General features: G+C 50.8%; 1 protein-coding gene across 13 annotated transcripts; it reads left to right on the top strand.

The window, feature by feature from the left end:
• Positions 1–12,945: 12,945 nt before the first annotated feature.
• Positions 12,946–18,756, top strand: REPIN1 (replication initiator 1). Of its 13 annotated transcripts, none has more exons than XM_067041897.1 (3): positions 12,946–13,134; positions 14,421–14,606; positions 16,015–18,756. In XM_067041897.1, exons 2-3 carry the CDS (start codon positions 14,462–14,464, stop codon positions 17,712–17,714), a joined length of 1,845 nt encoding a protein of 614 aa, XP_066897998.1. In that variant the 5' UTR covers positions 12,946–13,134; positions 14,421–14,461; the 3' UTR covers positions 17,715–18,756. The 13 variants fall into 13 exon arrangements, with proteins under 13 accessions (XP_066897998.1, XP_066897997.1, XP_066897996.1 ...); XM_067041896.1 differs by having other exon boundaries at positions 12,947–13,169; XM_067041895.1 differs by having other exon boundaries at positions 12,947–13,196.
• The last annotated feature ends 3,657 nt before the right edge of the window (positions 18,757–22,413 follow it).

Below are 22,413 nucleotides of genomic sequence, written 5' to 3'. Positions count from 1 at the left end.
ATAAGTTTTTCTTCCCTTCCCTACGTACCCCTGCCAGGATTCTCCGCGTGCAGCCGAAAGCTTCCTTTGCGATGTGCTCTGGGGGCGCCAGAAAGATCCTTGGCTTCAGTTAGCCAGTTCTGGTGGCTGAAATCCTCCCATCGACATTTCGGTCCCATCTGTGAGTTGTCGACAATCATGAAGCAGATATGAGAGCTGGGGTCTTTGTTCTCCAGGAGCTTCCGGGGTGAGGGCTAGAGAGCCAATAGACAATGCAGGAGACATTTCCCAGCCCAGGCCCGTGCTGGGGGACGTCCCGGGGGTGGGTGACCAGAGAAAACTTTGAGCTGAGGACCACCTGGGACAGAAGTCCTCCTGCCTCTGGTAGGGGCCGTATGAGGCCTGAGCAGGGGGCGAGGGAGGCTGGTGCAGCGGGGGTGGCAGCCGGCAAGGAAGGAGGCTGGGGGCTGGGTGCAAATACAGTGTGGGTCACGCAGCGAGACAGAGTTCCCTTTGGGTGAAAGGAATGTGCGGGGCGGGCGACCTCACTGCAGGGCAGTCACGGGTGGGGACATGTGAAGGGGCTACTTAGCCCACGTTCACGAGCTCAGCACCAGGTGACACGTCCCAACCCAGGGGAGCGGTGACAGCACTTAGCTACTCAGTAGTGGTTAATGATCTTCCCGGGCATCACAGTTGAAAGTGGAGATTCACATATCCGAGTCGTTCTGGCAAAGTTTTCCTATAACCGAACTGAGTACCCAAAACATTTTCCTTTAATATTTGCTACCACAGGGACAAACTAGTATATGTTTTTTCAGAGAATCAATTTGACCTTGAAGCCAAAGCATATCAGTTTCAAAACTACACCTGTCTGAGTTAGGTACATTCACTACTTTTTGTATCAACTCAGTATAATTGACATAAATTCAAAAGAATATTGCATAAATTCAAAAGCAACTATACATGTATCGAATCGACAAACTATTCTTCCAATTTTTCTTGTAAATTTTGCAGCCACTTTACATCATGCTGTCTCCTGTAATTAAAATCCTTTACACATTGATTCCTGTGAGAAAAGTATGCAAAGTCATAATTATTAATCTCTAGTAGTAAAAGATTTAATTTGAAATTCTTCTATTTATCTGGACAGGTCACAAATGAACTTTTCCTTTCTTTGGAGCTTCAGATGTACCTTGATCATACATCTTTGATTGCTGAATATTTGGTTAACATTCATTTTTGTTTCAAGAAAATCTTGGAGTTAAAAAAAGAGAAAAAAAAAGAAAATCTTGGCGTTAACAGTGCAGTAAATCTTAGTACAACCCTTCCATGACTCAACCAATGAGTGTTGGCAACGAAAAGCTTCTTAAATTCATGGTCTCCTACTTCTTTCAATAGTCCCCTAAACTGCTGATGTTTCATAGTATTTGCACTTAAATACCGAACAATTTTTTTTTTTTGCGTTGTGCGGGCCTCTCACTGTTGTGGCCTCTCCGGTTGCGGAGCACAGGCTCCGGACGCGCAGGCTCAGCGGCCACGGCTCACGGGCCCAGCAGCTCTGCGGCACGTGGGATCTTCCCGGACCGGGGCACGAACCCGCGTCCCCCGCATCGGCAGGCGGACTCTCAACCACTGCGCCACCGGGGAAGCCCAATACCAAACAATTTGAACAACTGTGTCCATGACACTTGCACAGAGTCCGTTCAGAAAAGTGAGCCCAAATATTTTCAATATTCAGAGGCATGAAGCCATGTGGGAAACATGGGTCTCTTGTTTGAAAATTCCAACGCCTCAGTCACACTGGCCACATGTCAAGTGCTCATGATGAACCGTGGGGGCTATATATGTTCATAAATGCATGGGCTATTTCTAGAAGGAAAAACCAAAAAACGTGTAGCAGTGGTTGCATCTGAGGAGAGGAACTGTCTGGCCGAGGTGAAGGGGAGAGAGGAAACTACAGGCCCTTCGTATTTTTACAATTTCATACCGTCTGGGTAATTTGTTGCTTAAAGTGTAAAATTCGTTTTTAGAAGTTTAAAAATCACAAAACAAACAGCATTTTTGAAAACTCACCCTGGCAAGTGTGTAGAGAGTGGATGAGAGGGGACACGTCCAGGTGTAGGACGCCCTCGGTAGGAGACAAAGGCAGTTGTCAATGAACGTGCCAGAAATGGGGGCAAAACAGGCGGATAGGAGGAGCGCCTGGGAAGGAAAAGGGTTTGATGATAAACCAAACGTGGGCTCCACGGAGAGGGGTATCAGGAGTGAATTCCAGGTTTCCGCCTGAAGAATTACTCTAAAGAATTCTGAGTTCACACTCTTCTTTTTATTTATTTATTTTTTAATTTTTTGATGTGGACCATTTTTTAAAAGTCTTTATTGAATTTGTTACAATATGGCTTCTGTTTTCTGTTTTTTCGGCCGCGGGGCATATAGGGTCTTAGCTCCCCGACCAAGGATCGAACCGGCACCCCCTGCATTGGAAGGCGAAGTCTTGACCACTGGACCACAGGGAAGTTCCACACACTCTTGTTTTTAAAACCTGGGAAACTCTCTGAATTATGCCTTATAATTCCTTATAGTTCCTTTCCCACATTCTCCCTAATATTTCCTTCTGAAATTTTGATCAGATGCGTGTTAGACCCTCTCACTCTAGCTTCCTTATCTCCTAATCCCTTTTGTATTTTTTAATTTTTCATCTCTTTATTCTACGTGCTGCATTCTGGTTAAATCCTTCATTCATTATTTACCAGGTGTACTAATTTCTGCTTCAGTTATGTGTAATCTGCTTTTAATCATTCTATTAAACTTTAGGTTCCATTAAAAATTTTCTAGACATTCTATTTGCTTCTTTTTCAAATCTTCCTGTTCCTCTTGGATACTCTTTTGTGCTCTTTGGCCATTTGGTATATCTTCTTTGGAGAAATGACTATGAAACTCCTTTGACCATGTTTTAACTTGTTTGTTTGTTGTTGAGTTGTAGGAGTTCTTTATATATTCTGGATGTTAATTCCTATCAGATATAGGATTTGCAAATACTCTCTCCCATTCTATGGGTTGCTTTTTCACTCTGTTCATAGTGTACTTTGATGCACAAAAGTTTTCGGTTTTCTTGAAGTTCAGCTTATCTGCTTATTGCTTCTGTTGTCCAGTTGCTCTGTCTAGAACGTCCAGTACTTTGTTGAATAGAAATGGTAAAAACAGACAGCCGTGCCTAGTTCCTGATCTTAGAGGAGGAGCTTTCAGTTTTTTGCCATTTGAGTATGATGTTCGCCATGGGTTTCTCATATATGGCTTTTATTAAGTTGAGATCGTTTCCCTCTATTACTGGTTTGTTGAGTGGTTTTATCATGAAAGGGTATTGAATTTTGTCAAATGCTTTTTCTGCTTCAATTGAGATGATCCTGTGGTTGTGGTTTTGTTTTGTTTGTTTTCTGGCCACGCTGCTTGTGGGATCTTAGTTCCCTGACCAGGGATTGAACCCGAGCCCTCCACAATGAAAGCACAGAGTCCTAACCATTGGACCGCCTGGGAATTCCCCATGTATTGTTTTTCTTCATTCTGTTATTGTGGTTTATTAAATTGGTGGGTTTTTATATGTTGAAATACCTTGAAAATACCAAGAATAAATCTCACTTGGTCATAGTTTATAATCCTTTTAATAGCCGCTGAATTTTGTTTGCTAATATTTTGTTGAGGTTTTTTCTTTTGCATCAATGTTCATAAGAGATATTGGTCTATAGTTTTCTTGCAGGTTTTTTTTTTTTTTTTTTTTGGCTTTGGTATCAGGGCAATGCTGGCTTCATAGAGTTATTTAGGAAGTGTTCCCTCCTCTTCAATATTTTGGAAAAGTTTGAGAATAATTCACATTACTTCTTTAAAATGTTTGATAAAATTCACCAGTGAAGCCATCTGGTCCTGGGTTTTTCTTCGTTGGGATATTTTTGATTTCTGACTCAATCTCCTTGCCAGTTATAGGTTTATTCAGATTTTCTATTTCTTTGTGATTTACTCTTGGTAGGTTTTATGTTTCTAGAAATTTGTCCATTTCATCTGTTATCCAATTTGTTGGCATACAATTGTTCGTGGTACTCTCATAATACTTTTTATTTCTGTCGGATCAGTAGTAATGTCTCCACTTTCATTTCTGATTTTAGTAATGTGATATTCTTGAACTTATCTTTCATACCTTTTATTGAACTTTTAAATTAAAATTTCAGTTGTGTTTTTTAGTGTCAAAAGCTCTTTCCTATTTAAAAATACCATGCTGTAATGATGGGATTTCTTTTAAAAAGTTCTATCTGCTCCTTATTTCAGTTCAGGGTTTTGGTCCTTCATGTCAGAAGCATTCCTCAAATGCCCAGTTGAAAGTTTTGTGGGAAGCTTGGGGCCCCGTCACCTGGTGGGCTGCACTGTCGTGTGATCAGGTAGTGAGCCTGATTTTTGGTTATTGTTTGAATGATTCCCAGTGTTGCTATTACCCACAGGTCTTTTCTTTGTAGCTGTCCCATTTTCCCAAGAGTCCTGTGAGCTTTGGCTTGTGAGTAGTGCTAGGCTGGTTGTGTTCTGGGTGCCAGGTGGGGTCAGGGGGCTGAAAGCCATCATTAGCGTGGCGACTTTGACTTTGCCCTTCTGCACTCATTTGGGCCGTTGCCCTCACCTGATTCCATTTTTACAGAGCAAAGCCTCGGGTCTCCAGCAGAGTCCAAGTCCTAAGACTTGGTGCTATGTACTCAACCTGATTATTTGAGAGGCAAGTTTTTGTCTGTGACACGATAATAGGGTGCTTTGTGATCAAAAGAACAAAGCTAGGATGGCTAGTGCTAAGCTGAAAAACTAAAAATTGCCTTCTTGAGAATAAACATATGAATCTTATCTAGCTCCGAGGAAAGGATAAGAAATCAGGATGCTGTTTTTAACGTTTTAACGTGGCCGGAAATGAAACTTGGATTTTAATCAGTGGATGCATTTTACCATTAACGTAACATACCATTATGATGAGTCTTTAAAGGAAATTCAGCAAACTAATAAAAGGAACTTGCACCTTTATCAAATACATTTAAAAAGACGCTTCATGAGTGCAAAATATTTTCCTAAATCGAAGTGGTCAGAAGGCAAATATCAAGCTGAATGTCCAACAGATGCCAAGGAGCCCATTAGACGTCACTCCATGATCTACCACTAGATGGCGATGGCAAGCACAAGCTAGGTCTTTGCCCTTAACAATTCCCTATTTTTTAAAATAACAAGGCTGTGGAACTATTTTTCTTACATATTTGCGGTAGCCTATCATCACTTTTTGGTCCCTGATTTAACCCTAAGAACTTCTCTTAACTCCATCTGACCCATAAATCACGCCAATTTGTTGCAGTGGTTTTGTATTCATATATCATATGCATGTTTGTTATGACCGTAAACCAGCACACAGCAGGGATAATAAGCGGCGTCTCAGCCAGTGGAAGGCACGTAGGGTAGTTTAGATACTACGGAATTAAAGGTTTTTTTGTTTGTTTGTTTGTTTTTTGGCCGCGCCGCGTGGCTTGTGGGATCTTAATCCCGCCCACCCCCCCCCCACCAGGGGTTGAACCTGGGACCCCGGCAGTGGAAGCGCGGAGCCCTAACCACTGAACCGCCAGGGAATCCCTGAAATTAAATACTTTTCAGGTGTTCTTTTTTAAAATGAATTTGACTTGGTATATTATTTGTTGGATGTAGTAATTTAATAGAATGTTACTGGGCAGGAGTTAAACATGCTATATTGCTTTAATTTCTAATAACACCCCCAAAATAAACCTGAAATCCTGGTAAGGGGAAACTCTCTTCTCATGTGTTAAGACAGCGAAGGCAAACCAGTTCTGAGAGCATCAGAGACTTCACCGACCAGCTCCGGAGGCCCCAAATCTAATAACTGTGACCCAGATTTGATCCTGGAGCCGATCAGAAGGTATCGAGTTGAAGCCAGGTGTACACTCTGCTTCCTCCAACTACCTCGAGTGGTTGCTTTCAAGAGGCTTCTGGGTAGGAATGAGCTACGCTTAGAGGCAGCATTTCTGTTATTTGGTAAACAGGTACAGATGGAGTTCACAAACAGCGGCCCGTGGTACTCACAGGAAACAAAACACACTTGAAAATACACCCGCTTCTGCTAAATCACAGGCTTCGCCGAGATTCTGTTTAGAATTGTCCTGTGTTCCAAATCAAGCATGGCTTTTAGCAGATTTTAAACCAAGAACGGGATACACACTGGCCTCTAAATCCATCTTTTGAATTTAGTTGAAGAAGAGACAGCCTGATGCCAGCCTGGGTACAAAAGACATAGATGAGACTTGACCTTGAAAGGGTGAACATGTTGATTTCTAGGGGAAAGCGAGTACTTTCTCTCTCGGCTGAGACACCAGGATGATTTGTGGCAGCTTCTCCTGGCAATGTGTGCACCTAAGACCAAATCCCTAACTGGTGGTAATGGTGGTCTCCAGAGCACGGAGCACACTCCCCGCTGCTGAACGTGTGACTGGCCGTGTCAGCCCCGCTCAGAGCCAGAGGCTCCCTAAGGATTCCCGCCCTGCAGTTATTCTGGAATAATGGTCCAGATAAAGGAATACGTTCAAGGCCCTCCTGCCTCCAGTCAGAGCCCTTCCAGTGGGAGAGCTACGGACTGAAGTTTTCTCCCAGCTTCCTTGTCTCACTCACATACTGATTGGATTTTCTGTAAGAAAGTGTTTTTTTCTGTCTCACTAAAAGTTCTGTCCGACTCCATCGCCTGCTTAACGAGCAGTAGCCAAGGGAGGAGGTCTGAAGTTCACTGGTTGGTAATTGGCTGGGGCTGCTGTTTTGGCTGCGCCAAGTGGTCTAACCCAACTCGCTTCACCATGGGATGAAGAGCTCATATTTCCTCTTTCATTTGGTCCACAAACACTCATGGAGTTCCTGCCAGGGGCTGGCACCTTTCTAGGGGCTGGCTATGCGGTGGTTAAAAAAGACAGTTCAGGGCTTCCCTGGTGGCGCGGTGGTTGAGAATCCGCCTGCCGATGCAGGGGACGCGGGTTCGTGACCCGGTCCGGGAGGATCCCACGTGCCGCGGAGCGGCTGGGCCCGTGAGCCGTGGCCGCTGCGCCTGCACGTCCGGAGCCTGTGCTCCGCAGCGGGAGAGGCCACGACGGTGAGAGGCCCGCGTACCGCAAAAAAAAAAAAAAAAGACAGTTCAGTCCCTGCCTTCATGTGGCTCATATTGTGCTGGGTGACTAGACAAAAACTATCTAACTGAATACATATCCAAATAATTTCAGGTAGGTGATAAGACTTATGAAGAGCAATAAAGTTGAGAAGGGGGGCTAGAAGGTGATGGGGTAGGAGTGGGTGGTGGGCTGACTAATGGCTCTAATCCCTGTCCAGGCCTTAGTCTCTGCTCGGGCCCTAATCCCTAGAACCTGTGAATGTTCCCTTATATGGCAAAAAGGACTGCAGATGTGATTAACCTAAGAATTTTGAGGGCTTCCCTGGTGGCGCAGTGGTTGAGAATTCGCCTGCCGATGCACGGGACGCGGGTTCGTGCCCCGGTCCGGGAGGATCCCACGTGCCGCAGAGCGGCTGGGCCCGTGAGCCGTGGCCGCTGAGCCTGCGCGTCCGGAGCCTGTGCTCCGCAACGGGAGAGGCCACAGCAGTGAGAGGCCCGTGTACCGCAAAAAAAAAAAAAAAAAAATTATTTTGAGATGAGGAGATTATGTCGGGGAAATAAAATTGAAAAGAAAATCTCCTGCCTGCCCAGAAAAGCCCTGCACAAAGGTAGAAGAGAAAGAAAACAGTTTTATAATTGGACAAGCATCGTGCCAGAAAGAGATACACGTCACAGGCAATGAACTAAGAAACGGCAAAGAAAGAAAGAAATTTCACCCTAATTTTTTGGGGGGCTGCGTCGGGTCTTCGTTGTTGCGCGTGGGCTTTTCTCTAGTTGCGGCGAGCATGGGCTACTCTTTGCTGCGGTGCACGGGCTTCTCATTGCAGTGTCTTCTCTTGTTGCGGAGCGTGGGCTCTAGGTGTGCAGGCTTCAGTAGTTGTGGCATGTGGGCTCAGCAGTTGTGGCTCCTGGGCCCTGGAGCGTAGGCTCGGTAGTTGTGGCGCACGGGCTTAGTTGCTCCGCGGCCTGTGGTGTCTTCCCCAACCAGGGCTCGAACCCGTGTCCCCTGCATCGGCAGGCGGGTTCTTAACCACTTCGGACATTTTGGGGACTGCAGAAGGAGGAGCGCTTTGATCTCTTCCTGAAGAGTTTCCACAGGACCCAGCAAGGCTCCTTTCACCCAGGGTGCCGGCCTTGGACAGTCGGGCTTTCTCTCCAGGTGGGCAGCTGGGAGGGCTCCCGGGGTCGAGGCTGCGTGAGCACCTACGGGTGACAGCACCCGCGCGAGGCGCTCCCTGCAGACGTGGCCCCGCCAAGGTCGCGTGCGTGTGCTTCCTGCCCCCTCCCCACGCCGTCCCCCACCGCTGGGAATGACTCTGTGCGAGTTTCCAAACCCGCCTTGGGGATGCCCTCTGAAGCCGGAGTGAGTAATACAGCGGATGCCACTGGAGGGACGATTGCCTCTCTTCCCTCTCACCCCCCTAGTCATCCATTCAGAAATTAGCAACAAGCATTTGGTTTTGTTTCATACGCAGTACTAACCCAAGAGATACCTCCATCGCTCAACCAGCTCCTCGCAATCCCCTCCCACACTGTGGTGAAACAGCAGCAGCATTTCTGTCGGGCTCGCGGTCAGGCCAGCAGCCGGCACAGCAGCAGAGGGTGGGCACTGATTAACTATTTGTTGGTGTTATGAGTGAGGCCTGCGGGGAGGACAGGCACAGGGTATCCGTGAGACAGATGCAGCTTTCCCTCTTGTAGATACAGGGCCGCTGCTAAGCAATGCCTGGGTGCTTGGGAAGCGAGCAGGACCCTATGGGGCCTTCCCGGGACAGACCCCTCCCCCATATCCTGTGCTGTAGCTCCTCTCTGAAGTACCCAGATAACAGTATCTGATGCACATTTCCTGAGTTGCTTTATAGATGCTAAAATCCCCACCAAATGCAAGCATTTGACTGCTTGATGACCACGAGCACGTAGCCCCCAGACCTACCGGGGCATGACGTTAACCCCTGTGACACCGTCCTGTTATCCACCGTCAACCAGACACTTGTCCACAGCTGATCACACATCCTGCGAGGCCGCTCCCTCACCTGGCCTCTAAAAATGCTTCGCTGGCAGTCCGGTGCTTAAGAATCTGTGCTTCCACTGCAGGGGCCGCGGGTTTGACCCCCGGTCAGGAAAGTTCCACATGCCCCGAGATGCGGCCAAAATTTAAAAAAAAAAAAAAAGCTTTGCTGAACCCCATCGGGGAGTTTGGGTTTTTTGAGCAGGCGAGTGGACCCAAGTCTGGTTCCGTAACATCTTCACAGAGGGTTTCTGGAGACATCGTTCCCCTCATCCCCTGGCAAGCCCACCTACTTTGCCGTCTAATCCAGTAGTGGGGGGGGGTGGTGGTCAGGCACTGCTGGAGGGGAAGACGGACCCTCCCAGGGCCCCTCTCAAGTTTCTCTGTCCAGCGGGCCCCTGACCCCGTACAGCCCTGTCTTTTTTTTGCAGGCGCCTCAAAGCTGAGGCAGTCTCCATCGGGCTCGGCCGTTTGGACCGTCACGGCACCATCCCCCGCCACATCGCTCTCTAAGGCACATTGAGGGGTGAAGTCCTGAATACCCAGGCCTAGAATTTCTGACTCGCATGAACGCTCAAGAATCCCTCACCCCTCCTTTGCATTTTCTCTCTGCTGAGTGAAGGCCCCGTCGTTCTATACTTAGCGTCCTTTGTCTTTGCCAAAAGAGCAAAGTACAGCTGGTGGATAATTCCTAACTGGACATGAGACACTTCTAGTGGGGGCTGGGGACTGGGGAGCGGTTAACGCGTTGTTGAAGGGAAGAGCCTTTCTGCTCAGAGAGCTCGAGGACAGACAGATGAAGGCACTTTGTGAGTCTGTGCAGGAATTCCCCTGGAGCGTTCTTGCCGGAATGTATTATACCCAGGAGCATTCATGTGCCACATTTACCCATGAACTAAGAGGTATTTCACAATTACTCTGTGCTGGCCTCAGCACTTGGTGCTTTTCCCAGACACGCAACTTTCGTGGTGAAAAGTGAGGCCAGGTTCCTATCAGCCATGATCCAGCTGTGTGGCGTTGGGCCAATTCCTTAACATCTCTGAGTCTCAGTTGTTCGATTTGTAAAATGAGGACTAGAAGAAGAGTATGTTTCTAGGGTTGTTAAGTGGATTAAATGAGATACATATGTGAAAAGTTTATCACCATGTCTGATAGAAAATAAGGACTCCCTAAATATTAACTATTATTACTAAGTATTTAGGTAAAAACTCGAATATCTTCTGATTGCATTCATAGAAAAATCCATTCTTCTGTAACCACCAAACTTGGCCTACATGCTACAATATACAATCTACCATATTTTCTGAACCTTAAAACTCTGACAAAGATTTTTTCATATTTGTAAATTTTATTATAGGAAAAGTACAAAAGTTAGATTATTTAATCTACAAATAGGAAAACTTGACTGTGAGAGGTAAAATAAGACCCGAACAAATGGAGGGACATGAATCTTAAATCTCTTCAAGTGGATATTTAAAATAATGACAAACATTTTAAAATATTGACAAGAAATTCTAAAGTTCATTTGGAAGATTAATGAGTGATTTTAGTTTTTATTTTTTAGGTAAGAAGTGGATTTATTTGGAGAGAAACATACCCCACAGACAGAGTGTGGGCCGTATCAGAAGGCAAGAGGCAATAAAAGAGTGATTTTAGCCAAGAAAGTTGTGGGGAAAAAGACGCATCTGTGTATAGGGGGAGTACTTACACTACTAGATATTACAACTTACTTTCTGTGACAAAAATACAAACATAAAATTTAATTTGGGGAGGGAAGGTGTGGCCACTCTAAACATAACACCAAAGGCAAAAACCATAAAAGGCTTTTTACTGTATAAGGAGTGCCCCCCAAACAATGTGAAATATTGTAAAACCAATTTCCCGACTCTTTTTGAGGTATTGTTGATTTACAATATCATATTAGTTTCAAGTGTACAGCATAGTGATTCAAAATTTTTATAGATTATACTCCATTTATAGTTATTATAAAATATTGGCTATATTCTCTGTGCTGTACAATGTATCCTTGTAGCTAATCTATTTTATACCTCTTGTAGTTTATACCTCTTAACCCCCTACTCCTATCTTGCCCTCCCTCCTTCCCTCTCCCTGCTGGTAACCACTAGTTTGTTTTCTATATCTGTGAGTCTGTTTCTTTTTTGTTATATTCACTAGTTTGTTTTATTTTTTTAGATTTGACATATAAGTGATAACATACAGTATTTGTCTTTCTCTGTTTGATTTATTTCACTAAGCATAATACCCTCCAGGTCCATTCACAGTGTTGCAAAGGGCAACATTTCATTCTTTTATGGCTGCCTAGTATTCCACCGTGGATGTACACCACAACTTCTTTATCCATTTGTCTGCTGATGGACACTTAGGATGCTTCCGTATCTTGGCTATTGTAAATAACGCTGCTATGAACACTGGGGTGCATGTATCTGTTTGAATTAACGTTTTCGTTTTCTTCAGATATATACGCAGGAGTCAACTTCCCAACTTTTAAAAATGGACAAATAGGGCTTCCCTGGTGGCGCAGTGGTTGAGAGTCCGCCTGCCGATGCAGGGGACACGGGTTCGTGCCCCGGTCCGGGAAGATCCCACGTGCCGCGGAGCTGCTGGGCCCGTGAGCCATGGCCGCTGAGCCTGCGCGGCTGGAGCCTGCGCTCCCCAACGGGAGAGGCCGCGACAGTGAGAGGCCCGCGTACCGCAAAAATAAATAAATAAATAAATAAATAAATAAATAAAAATAAAAATGGACAAATAGAAAAGTGGGCCAAGGGACAAAAGCAAATTCACAAAAGAGAAAATACAAACAGTTAATAAATAACGACGTGAAAAAACAAGCCGGTTAACTAGTAATTAAAGAAACAACATGCAAAACAATGAGAAATAACAACTTTAGATTAAATTAGAAAAAATAGCCTGTGTTTTCAAGAATATGGAAAAAGGGGCATTTCTCAAAAGAAAACCAATAAATTCTCCTCGAAGATAGTTTAGAAAACATTTGAAAACTATACTTTTATGTGCAATAAAAGCATATGCCGACTGACCCTCGGCCGCTCCTGTATCATGAATCCACAATGATACAGAAAAGTAGAAAATTTATGTGCATTTATGCTGCGATTAAGAATCATGCTATAGGGCTTCCCTGGTGGTGCAGTGACTGAGAGTCCGCCTGCCGATGCAGGGGACGCGGGTTCGTGCCCCGGTCCGGGAAGATCCCACGTGCCGCGGAGCGGCTGGGCCCGTGAGCCGTGGCCGCTGAGCCTTGCGCGTCCGGAGCCTGTGCTCCGCAACGGGAGAGGCCACAACAGTGAGAGACTCGCGTACCGCAAAAAAAAAAAAAAGAAAAAAAAATCGTGCTATAAAAGAATATCTAATAAAACGGCAGAAAATTCACAATATTGTTCAGTGAAAAAGGCAGAATACATCTTTGTAAGGCATTATCCCAATAACGTCAAACAAGCATAGATAAGCATTTAAAAAAAAGCCCGATAATACATACTAAGATATTAAATGTAATTGACTCCAGGAGGTAAAGTATGAGAGATTTTTGTATTTCATTTCCTATTAATGCAACAGATTTTGTGTTTTAAAAATAACTGTATAATTAGAAAGTTGCCTGTGTTGAAAAACATAAAATACGTGAAACTGTACAAGCCTGGAAAATCCAGGAAGTGTTTCGTGCGGAAAGCCAAGGCCACCTGCTAGCCGGTGAGTCACGAACTCAAGACTCGCACCAGACTCCGCACTCACCAACCGGCTGCGGTGCGTTTCCAAGCGAAACGCCCCGGGGACGAGGACCGCCCTGCGCCCCGGCCCCGGCCCCGCGCCCCTCGGCCGCGGAAGCCGGGACGCCTGCGCTCCGCTAATTTCTGGAAGCGAGAGCATTCCCGTTTCAAAGTTCACCCGATCGGGCCTTTCCTTTCTCCAGCTCTGAACAACCCAGAAGGCAGACTTTCGGGTCAGCCGCGCCCCTCGCCAGGCTCAGCCCCTGCGGTATCAGGTTCCGCGGCGCAGCCAAAGGTCGAGGTGGCTGGAGAAGAGGAGGGGGCGGCCCGGGGGCGGGGGGCGCCCTCTCGAAGCCTCGGGCCAGCTAGGAGCGCTTAGGCCAGCGAAGCCGGGTCTAGCCGAGTGACCGCAGGCTGACCACGCGGTCGCCCAGGGACGTGCGTCCTCCGTTGGGACAAAGGGTCGGGAAACTGGAGCCGGGCTCATCCCGGAAAATCCGGGCTGTGGTCGCCACGGCAACGGAGTCGGGCCCGCGGCGGCCGCCCCCGGCCCCGGCCCGGGCCGCGAGGGGGCGCTGGGGGCGGGGGAGGGATCCCGCGCGGCCGGCCCCGCTGCCCGCCCCGCCCTCCGGCCGCGACCGCCGGCCCGAGCCCGCGACTGACCCTCGGCAGCTCCTGTAGTCACGTGGCGCTGGGAACCGGCGGGGGGGCTGGGTACGGGCCTGGCAGTGGTGAACTCGAACCTGCTGCTGTCGCCGCGGCGGGGTGGGGAGCGCGGCCGCCGGCGCCGGCTTTCCGGCCTCATGGACGCGCGACGCGCCTCCGCGCTCCCCGCCAGAGAGGTTCGACCCGGGCAAGACGCGGGGTTTCACGCGGGCCCGTGGCGGGGCGGCCCTACCTGCCGGGCGCGTGACCGAGTGCGCGCTGTTTGGGGGGGGGCACACTGCTGGACCGAATGGGGGGGCGAGTCCGCGCACCTGCGCACAGGCTCCGCGAGCTGCGCTCTGCGTGGGGACCGGAAAGGGCCCCCTCGGGGAGCGCGGAGCCGTGTGTCCGCGAACGTGGACGGGGGGAACACGCGCGAATACAGAAGGGGGGTGTGGGGTCTCCACGGCCCTTTGCCACCCAGCACGCGCCAGGGGATTCTGACCGAGTCCTGGTCACACGAGCTCGCCTGCGCAGCCCCCTGGGAAACAGACCTGGAATTCCTGCTGGGAGGAGGGTGGGGGGAGGGGAGCCAGCAGGGATTTCAGAGTTCCTGCCATAGGCCGGCCTTTTCGCCATCGGCCTGGACAATTCATGCTGTGACCTTAGCAGTGGAGGAAGTGACCCCCAAACGCGGCCCTGTGCTTCCTTGGTGAAGGGGGCACGTTCATTTATTAATCCAGTATCCATTAAGGTCACTCTGCCAGGCGGGGTGTGGGGCAGAGGTGGGGGAGGGGTGGCTGGCGAGGACACAAAGATGACCGCCCTCGGGGAGCTCACAGCCTCACGCACGTTTTCTCTCCCCTCCCCGCAGGTAAGGCTGGCCTCTCTGCCCTCAGAGGTCTGAGCTCTGCCATGGGGGTAGGGGTGTCTTTACTGCTGCAGTTTTCTCTGATGTCTGGGGACTACCAGAGTGTAGGCGGAAGCAGGCGCTCCAGCCGCAGGAACATCCCCGGGAGGAGCTGGAAGAAGCCTCATCTCCAGCTCCACAGCCTCCAGGGTAGAGTGTGGCCTTCTTTGTTGGGTTCTCGAACCATTCCATGGCCCCCGTGCCCAGGCCTCCCATCCTGGTGGAAGGAGGGCGCCTGCGGGGAAGGGGTCACGTTCTCACATCCTGGGAGTCTTCCCTGGGCACATTCTGACCGCTGGGAATGAGTCATGTCTGTGCTGCTGGAGAGGAGTACAGGCTCTGCGGAAACGAGGAGGATGTGTGTGGAACTTGTGAGCAGGCAGTGGAGGTCCCAGCAGTCTAACCGTCACTCCACCCTGCAGGAATCTGCGCTCCCAGGCTCTAGAAGAGCTGAATGTGGGGCAGCCCCTGGCGGGGTAGGGGCAGGACCGGTAGGGGCCAGAGATTACAGTCTCTTCGTTCCACCCCTTTTCTTGCCCCAATAATCCCTATCACCCGAGGGAGGCAGAGACAGGAGCGCCCCCGAGGGCAGCAGGCTGCGGGCGTTCAAGAGCAGAGCGCTCTCCTTCCTGCAACGGCCTCATTGTGTGTGTGGGGGGGTGGGGTGGAGGAGGGCAGGCGGGGAGGATGTGGGCACAGTCTGGGCAAGCAGTGGCCGGGCATCATGCTGGGCCGGCAGTAGCATCCGGTGCTCCCCTCCCGGTCCTGAGAAGGGCCGTTTTCACTGGCGCTCCAGGCTGCTCCGGTTAGAGACCCGAGGTTAGGGAGGCCAAAGTGCCTTCCCCAAGATTGGATTAGATTAGAGCCCAGGAGAGGATCATAGGAATAAGAGGCCACAGGAATTTCTTTCTGTGAGATATTTAGAAACTCAGGTATTTTAGAGGAAAGAACACTGGCCTGGGAGTTTAGAAGACTTGCCCCCTAGTCTTGCTTCTGCTGTTGGTTTACTCTGTGCCCTTGGCCAAGTCCCATCATCCTGTTATGCCTCACCATTGCTCCATCTATGAAACAAGGAGCTTAATATCTCTGGTCCAGCCTCACTGAGTTGCTGTGAAGCTCCCATACGGCAACAGGAAATAGAATCCAGGAGAGGGCAGAAGGGAAATACTTGGAAAAGCGTAAAGCGCTGTAGGGAGAGGTGACTGCGTTTTCTGGTCCGTCCTAAGGTAAAAATGTTCATACAGCCAGCACTGGAGTGTCTACTCCTTGCCAGACACGGGCTGAGGGGGATTCCAAGGAGTGTCAGGGTTCTTCCTTCTGGTAGTTTCCAGGGTCAGTAAAGACTTAATTAACGACAGATATACTTGAAATGGTATCTGGAAGCCCAAGATTTAAATCATATAATACAAGGAAACAGAAGAGTAGTCCAGTAGTCTAGATTCCAGGGCTCCAGGAGTGGAGAGGGGCGAGCTCCTCTTGGGCCTGGGGTCTGCAGGGGAGGAGCTGGGGGCAGGCTGTGTGGCTCTGTAGAGTGACTGTGCCTTTCCACCCCCAGCAGAGGAAGAACCAATGCTGGAACGTCGCTGCAGGGGCCCCGTGGCTATGGGCCCTGCCCAGCCCCGACTCCTTTCTGGGCCCTCCCAGGAGTCGCCCCAGACCCTGGAGAAGAAGCCCCAAGGGCTGAGGTCACAAGGCACTGCCGTGGCCCAGTCAGGCAGCCAGGCCCATCGTTGTGCCCACTGCCGAAGGCACTTCCCGGGCTGGGTGGCCCTCTGGCTTCATGCCCGGCGCTGCCAGGCTCGGCTGCCCCTGCCCTGTCCCGAGTGTGGCCGTCGCTTCCGCCACGCCCCTTTCTTGGCACTGCACTGCCAGGTCCATGCCGCCGCCACCCCAGACCTGGGCTTTGCCTGCCACCTCTGCGGGCAGAGCTTCCGAGGCTGGGTGGCCCTGGCTCTGCACCTGCTGGCCCACTCGGCGGCAAAGCGGCCCATCGCCTGTCCCGACTGCGAGAGACGCTTCTGGCGGAGAAAGCAGCTGCGGGCCCATTTGCGGCGCTGCCACCCCCCGGCGCCCGAGGCGCGGCCCTTCATATGCGGCAACTGTGGCCGCAGCTTCGCCCAGTGGGACCAGCTGGTTACTCACAAGCGGGTTCACGTGGCCGAAGCCCTGGAGGAAGCGGCGGCCAAGGCCCTCGGGCCTCGGCCTCGGGGCCGTCCTGCGGTGACCGCGCCCCGGCCCGGTGGAGACGCCGTCGACCGCCCCTTCCAGTGTACCTGCTGCGGGAAGCGCTTCCGCCACAAGCCCAACCTGATCGCCCACCGCCGCGTGCACACAGGCGAGAGGCCCCACCAGTGCCCCGAGTGCGGGAAGCGCTTCACCAATAAGCCCTACCTGACCTCGCACCGGCGCATCCACACGGGCGAGAAGCCCTACCCGTGCACCGAGTGCGGCCGCCGCTTCCGCCACAAACCCAACCTGCTGTCGCACAGCAAGATCCACAAGCGCTCCGAAGGGTCTGCCCAGGGTGCCCCCCACTCGGGGAGCCCCCAGCTTCCCGCCGGCCCCCCGGAGCCCTCGTCAGAGCCCGCCCCGGAGCCCCCGCTGAAGCCGGCCCCAGAGCGTGCGGAGGCCCCAGGGGAGCCTCCCGGCCACCAGGCGGAGGCCCCGCCCTCTCTCTACAGCTGCGAGGACTGTGGGCGGAGCTTCCGGCTGGAGCGCTTCCTGCGCGCCCATCAGCGGCAGCACACAGGCGAGCGGCCCTTCACCTGTGCCGAGTGCGGGAAGAACTTCGGCAAGAAGACCCACCTGGTGGCCCACTCCCGGGTCCACTCGGGCGAGCGGCCCTTTGCCTGTGAGGAGTGCGGGCGCCGCTTCTCCCAGGGGAGCCACCTGGCCGCCCACCGGCGCGACCACGCGCCGGAGCGGCCCTTCGTCTGCCCGGACTGCGGGAAGGCTTTCCGCCACAAGCCCTACCTGGCCGCCCACCGGCGCATCCACACGGGCGAGAAGCCCTACGTCTGCCCCGACTGCGGCAAAGCCTTCAGCCAGAAGTCCAACCTGGTGTCGCATCGGCGCATCCACACGGGCGAGCGCCCCTACGCCTGCCCCGACTGCGACCGCAGCTTCAGTCAGAAGTCCAACCTCATCACCCACCGCAAGAGCCACATCCGGGACGGCGCCTTCTGCTGCGCCATCTGTGGCCAGACCTTTGACGACGAGGAGAAGCTCCTGGCCCATCAGAAGAAGCATGATGTCTGAGGGGGGCAGGGGCGTCATTCATACTGTGCCCTGTGCTACTGCTTGTAGGCAGGGAGGGGAGACGAGGGGTGAGCCTGCCCCGTTAGAGAGGGGGGTCCTCTGCCCCTGCAGTCAGGGAGTCCACTTGCAGAGCAGGGACCCCGGCCTCCAGCTGGTGTTTGCTAAGGTTCAGTCCTGACTGCCCTGCACCCTGGAAAAGTAGCAATAGCAGCTCCACCCACCCCTTAGAGCCCTCCGGCCGGAGGGGCCACCAGTGGACAGGAAGACCTCTCTCTGGTGTTAACGCCTTAATGTCTCTGTCTCTTGTTATGAGTTCCTTCAGCTCGTTTTTTTGGAAGTAGGTGTGGTTCAATTCTTAGTGAGTGAGCGCCCGGGAGGAAAAGTGGACCGGATGGATATACCTGGGAGAAGCTGCCGGCCTCGGGCGGCACCTGGGCCTTTTCCAGTGCTGGGAGGCGAAGCCGAGCTGCTCCAGCCTGCCTCACCGCATCCCCTCCGTCCTGCCCCTTGCACAGGCACCCAGATTTGGAGAGACCCATCTACTGTTAGTGATTGGCTCACCTTCCCCCAAGAAGATCCAGCCCCCGCCCCGGGCATTTCCCCATCTGTCTGACTTGCTTTGCCCACCAGCCTCCCAGTGCTTAGGGCATCCCCTGGCTGTCAGCCGCCCTGCGTCAGGGCTTTTGTCTGAACACCGCAGCCTGCCTTCACTCCCTTCAGAACTCAGCATGTAGTGGGGAGGACTGCCCCGTTGATAACGGAGGGCAAGCTGATGGGAAATGGGGGTGAGTTTCCCCTTCAGCATTTCTAGTGTCTGGATGCCCAGCCTCTGCTTGAATACTTAGGTGACAGGGAGTTTTCCCCCACCCCCCCAGGCCCTGGTTCTATTGTAGGATAATTCTGATTGTTAGAAATTCTTCCTTATAATGAATGAAGTCTGCTTCCCTGTAATTTCTACTGTTGGGCCTTGTTCTCTGGAACTAAACACAACCACTTATCCTCCTTTTCAAACTAGAGAATAAAGATCTGGTTTTAGAACCGGTTGCTGAGAAGTGTTCCTTTGTCCTGGGGAGCTGTGGAGTTGGAGGGAGGGGCAGCAGCTCTGCTCCGACGGGGTTGGGCCTTGGGGTGGGTGGGTGACAAGGCCGAGTGGCCGGCTTGTCAAGCTTCTCTGCACCCTGCCCGTACTTCCCCGGGGTGGGGTCAGGCACACTAAGCAAATGGGGTTTCCTCTCTAGGGGTCAAGTCAGCCTTGCTGGGTGTCAGTTGTCAGGGAGAAAACGTCTGACTTCTGTCCTGCTGTGCCTCCCTGGCTGGCCTGCTACAGTTCCCGTATCTGTAGCAGACATGTACGCTTCCCTGCACTGGTTGCTTCATATACATTGGAGTGCCTGTTTTTGACAGGTATCAATAGGCCCTTTTCCTGTCTGTCTTAGTAGTTTCTGCATAGATTTCCAGCACCTAGCACAGAGCCTGGTGCAACCACAATTTGTTAATATGATGGCACCTTGCAAAGAAGTTTACCTAAATTATCTAACAAGTTAGAGTTCGGCAGTTACTCTTTTTTTTTTTTTTTACGGATGAAAACATTTGCTCAAGGTCATATAACTGGTAATCACCAGAGGCAATACGAACCCTGGGGGTGTTCAACCCCAAACCCATGCTCTTGACCACTACTGCATGTTTATTGGGCGATTGCAGTGCTGCTGCTTTTGGTGAAGACAAGTACTAAATGTCTACTGTGTGCTTGATGTGATGGAAACTGCGGGTTTACAAAAATAAGACTCAGTCTTACGCCTAAGAGGCCTAAGTCTGGGGGGACATACCTATACACAGATCGTGAGTGGAGAGAGATGGATGAGGGTTTGGTGGGGTTCCAAGTGTGTAGGATGGAAGCAGACAGCTTCAAAGCTTTATGTTGCTTTATGGGGTTAGGAGGCCACTTCAAAACCTGTGTAGTTGATGGCAAATTCTCTCTCAGGGCCTGGGAGCATTGTCTCCAGAAAGCCTCACTTAAATATGTGTCTCTGGGCTTCCCTGGTGGCACAGTGGTTGAGAGTCCGCCTGCCGATGCAGGGGACACGGGTTCATGCCCTGGTCCGGGAAGATCTCACATGCCGCGGAGCGGCTGGGCCCGTGAGCCATGGCCGCTGAGCCTGCGCGTCTGGAGCCTGTGCTCTGCAACGGGAGAGGCCACAACAGTGAGAGGCCTGCGTACTGCAAAAAAAAAAAAAAAAGTCTCTCTAAGGGAGCTCAGGGCTTCAACTGACAGGAGCAGTGCTTTTTGCGGGGTGACGAGGAAAGTAGCTAGATGTCTGGGGATTATGGGCAGGGAACAGGGGACAGGTCCTCAGGTATCTAGGGTTAGGATGGGGGAGGGGAAGGGTGAAGGAGAGGGAATCGGATCAGGGTTCCTGACTTTTTGAAAAATCATTACTTGTAAAGAAAATGCCCGGCATCGTGTCCTCTAATGCTATACTGCCCACTGCTTTTGGGCAGAGATGGTGAGAAGAGGACCAAGTTCAGGGAAAGCCATGGAAGTGGCCTTGAAGGGGCTGGTAAAGCAAGAACAGAGTGAACTTGCCCATGGTTCCTCCCCAAGTCTCTCAGGGGGCCAAGTGGGTCCCAAGTCCTTGCTCAGCAGGGCACATGCTGACAGCAGTCTTGAAGGAGGGACTGCCCCGTTGGAGGGGTCAGCCCTTTGCTGACGGGAGCTGCCCTCTTCTAAAGAGTCCAGGTTTGGTTTCTGTTTTTATTTCTCCTTTTTTTTTTTTTTTTTTTTGCGGTATGCGGGCCTCTCACTGTTGTGGCCTCTCCCATTGCAGAGCACAGGCTCCGGACGCGCAGGTTCAGCGGCCATGGCTCACAGGCCCAGCTGCTCCGCGGCATGTGGGATCTTCCCAGACCGGGGCATGAACCTGTGTCCCCTGCTTCGGCAGGCGGACTCTCAACCACTGCGCCACCAGGGAAGCCCTCTCCTTCTTTTATAATCACAAAAGTATTAAATTATCTTGTCAAAATTAAACAATGCAGACATAATTTAGATTTATTTTTTAGTGTAAAAGTTCTTTATTTCCCCCACTCCCCCGACCCCATGGCTCTTCTCTTTGCATCCTGTAAAGAGTTTGAGGGTGTCCTTCCAGACATTTTTCCTGGGCATTTGCAAACACACAGGTGCAGCCTCCCCTTTTTTCGCTTAATGGAAATAGGATCCTAGGTGTGCTTCATTTTTTCCACCCTTGAAGTACCCTTGGTCATGCAAGGTCAATCTAGAGGAAGTCTTTCACTCTGTGGAAGGAAGAAACAGGCCCAGAGAGTGGAAATGACTTTCCCACTCATAGCCAGTGGCAGATGTGGAACTACAATGCTGGAATTCCACAAGTCTTGGTTGAACCCCCACTAGGTACTCAGAAAATAAGATGAATGAGAGTCTTTATTTAAAGAGTTGATGGCCTAGTGATTTCTGGCCTCTGGGCAGGGTTTTACACTTTACAAATGCTTCTGTAGAGGATAGAACCAATTAGGGTCCTGCAAAAACCCAGTTGTCCCTCAGTATCCTCTGGGGATTGTTTCCAGGAACCCCCCAACCCCCCGTGGATAACAAAATCTTTGGATTCTGGAGTCCCTTATATATAAAATGGCATTGTATTTGCATATAACCTACACACTCATGTCCTCTTGTATACTTTAAATCACCTCTAGATTACTTATAATACTTAATACAGTGTAACTGCTATGTACATAGTTCCCTGTGCCTGGGAAAATTCAAATTTTGCTTTTTTGGAACTTTCTGGAGTTTTTTTCCCCCCTGAATATTTTCAGTCTGCTGTTGATTGAAATCACAGACGTGGAACCTGTGGCTACGGAAGGCCGACTGTAAGTAGAAAATTATTAACTCTTACAGATGAATAAGTCAAAGTCCAGGGACAGAAAGTATCTTTTGTAAAAACTGCACAAGAAGACTGTGGTAAAACTGATAGAATTGGGTCCCCCGTTTCTGTTGTGTTATGAGGCTTAACGGCAGCTGGGCCCATGGCAAACGCGTAGTAGGCAGCTGCTGACTGATTAGAATAAGGTCCATAGGCTTAACAGTAAGGTTTGTAGCAAGTCTCAGGGTGAGGCCAGCTTCTCTTGATATCAACCTCCTGTCCCAAAGGCGGTTTCTGGGCAGCTCCGGAGAGAATCTGCCAGTGGGAGTTGCCCTGGCTGGCCGGCCCCGTTTGAGGTAGCAGTGTGCGCAATTTTATTAACATAAAGGAGTATTTCCTTCCGATCTGGATGATGTGAAAATTCTCTTTCCTGAAGGTCTCTGGGAACAAAAAACCCTCCTTGGCCATCTGGACCCTGCCTCTAAATCAGCAGTAACACACGACCTAGGAACGTTGGTCGCTCTTTCCTCAACAAAAAGGAAGGGGTTGGATTTAATTATGTCTAAGTCTCTTCTGGAGACCCCAGGATCATTTATCACGCGGCTACGACGTGCCTAGGGGCCGCGTGAGTGCGGAGGGCGATTTCTCTGCCGTCGCACGAGACTCGCACATTCTCACTCTAACACCTGGTGTGCCGTAGTGTCAAGTGCAAAAGTGCATGTCACATGCACACTCGAGTGTGATCGTCGGATCGGGGTTCGTGCGACTTGTTCCCCCGGATCCCGGCACCAAGGGCGGTGCGGGCGCGTCGCAGGCGTCGGACGGAGAGT

The sequence above is a fragment of the Kogia breviceps genome, chromosome 9 (assembly GCF_026419965.1).
Source record: "Kogia breviceps isolate mKogBre1 chromosome 9, mKogBre1 haplotype 1, whole genome shotgun sequence".
Lineage (NCBI taxonomy): Eukaryota > Metazoa > Chordata > Mammalia > Artiodactyla > Physeteridae > Kogia > Kogia breviceps.
Note: the sequence above shows the minus strand (reverse complement) of the source record. Positions and strands in the feature narration are given on the sequence as shown.

What these genes read in the sequence shown, in the direction of transcription:
- REPIN1 (XM_067041889.1), top strand. Translation starts at nt 13,705, where the DNA reads ATGGACGCGCGACGCGCCTCCGCGCTCCCCGCCAGAGAG. An exon ending in CCGCGCTCCCCGCCAGAGAG is followed by an intron (nt 13,744 to 14,491) that starts GTTCGACCCGGG and finishes TTACTGCTGCAG; the next exon opens with TTTTCTCTGATGTCTGGGGA. An exon ending in CCAGCTCCACAGCCTCCAGG is followed by an intron (nt 14,607 to 16,011) that starts GTAGAGTGTGGC and finishes TTCCACCCCCAG; the next exon opens with CAGAGGAAGAACCAATGCTG.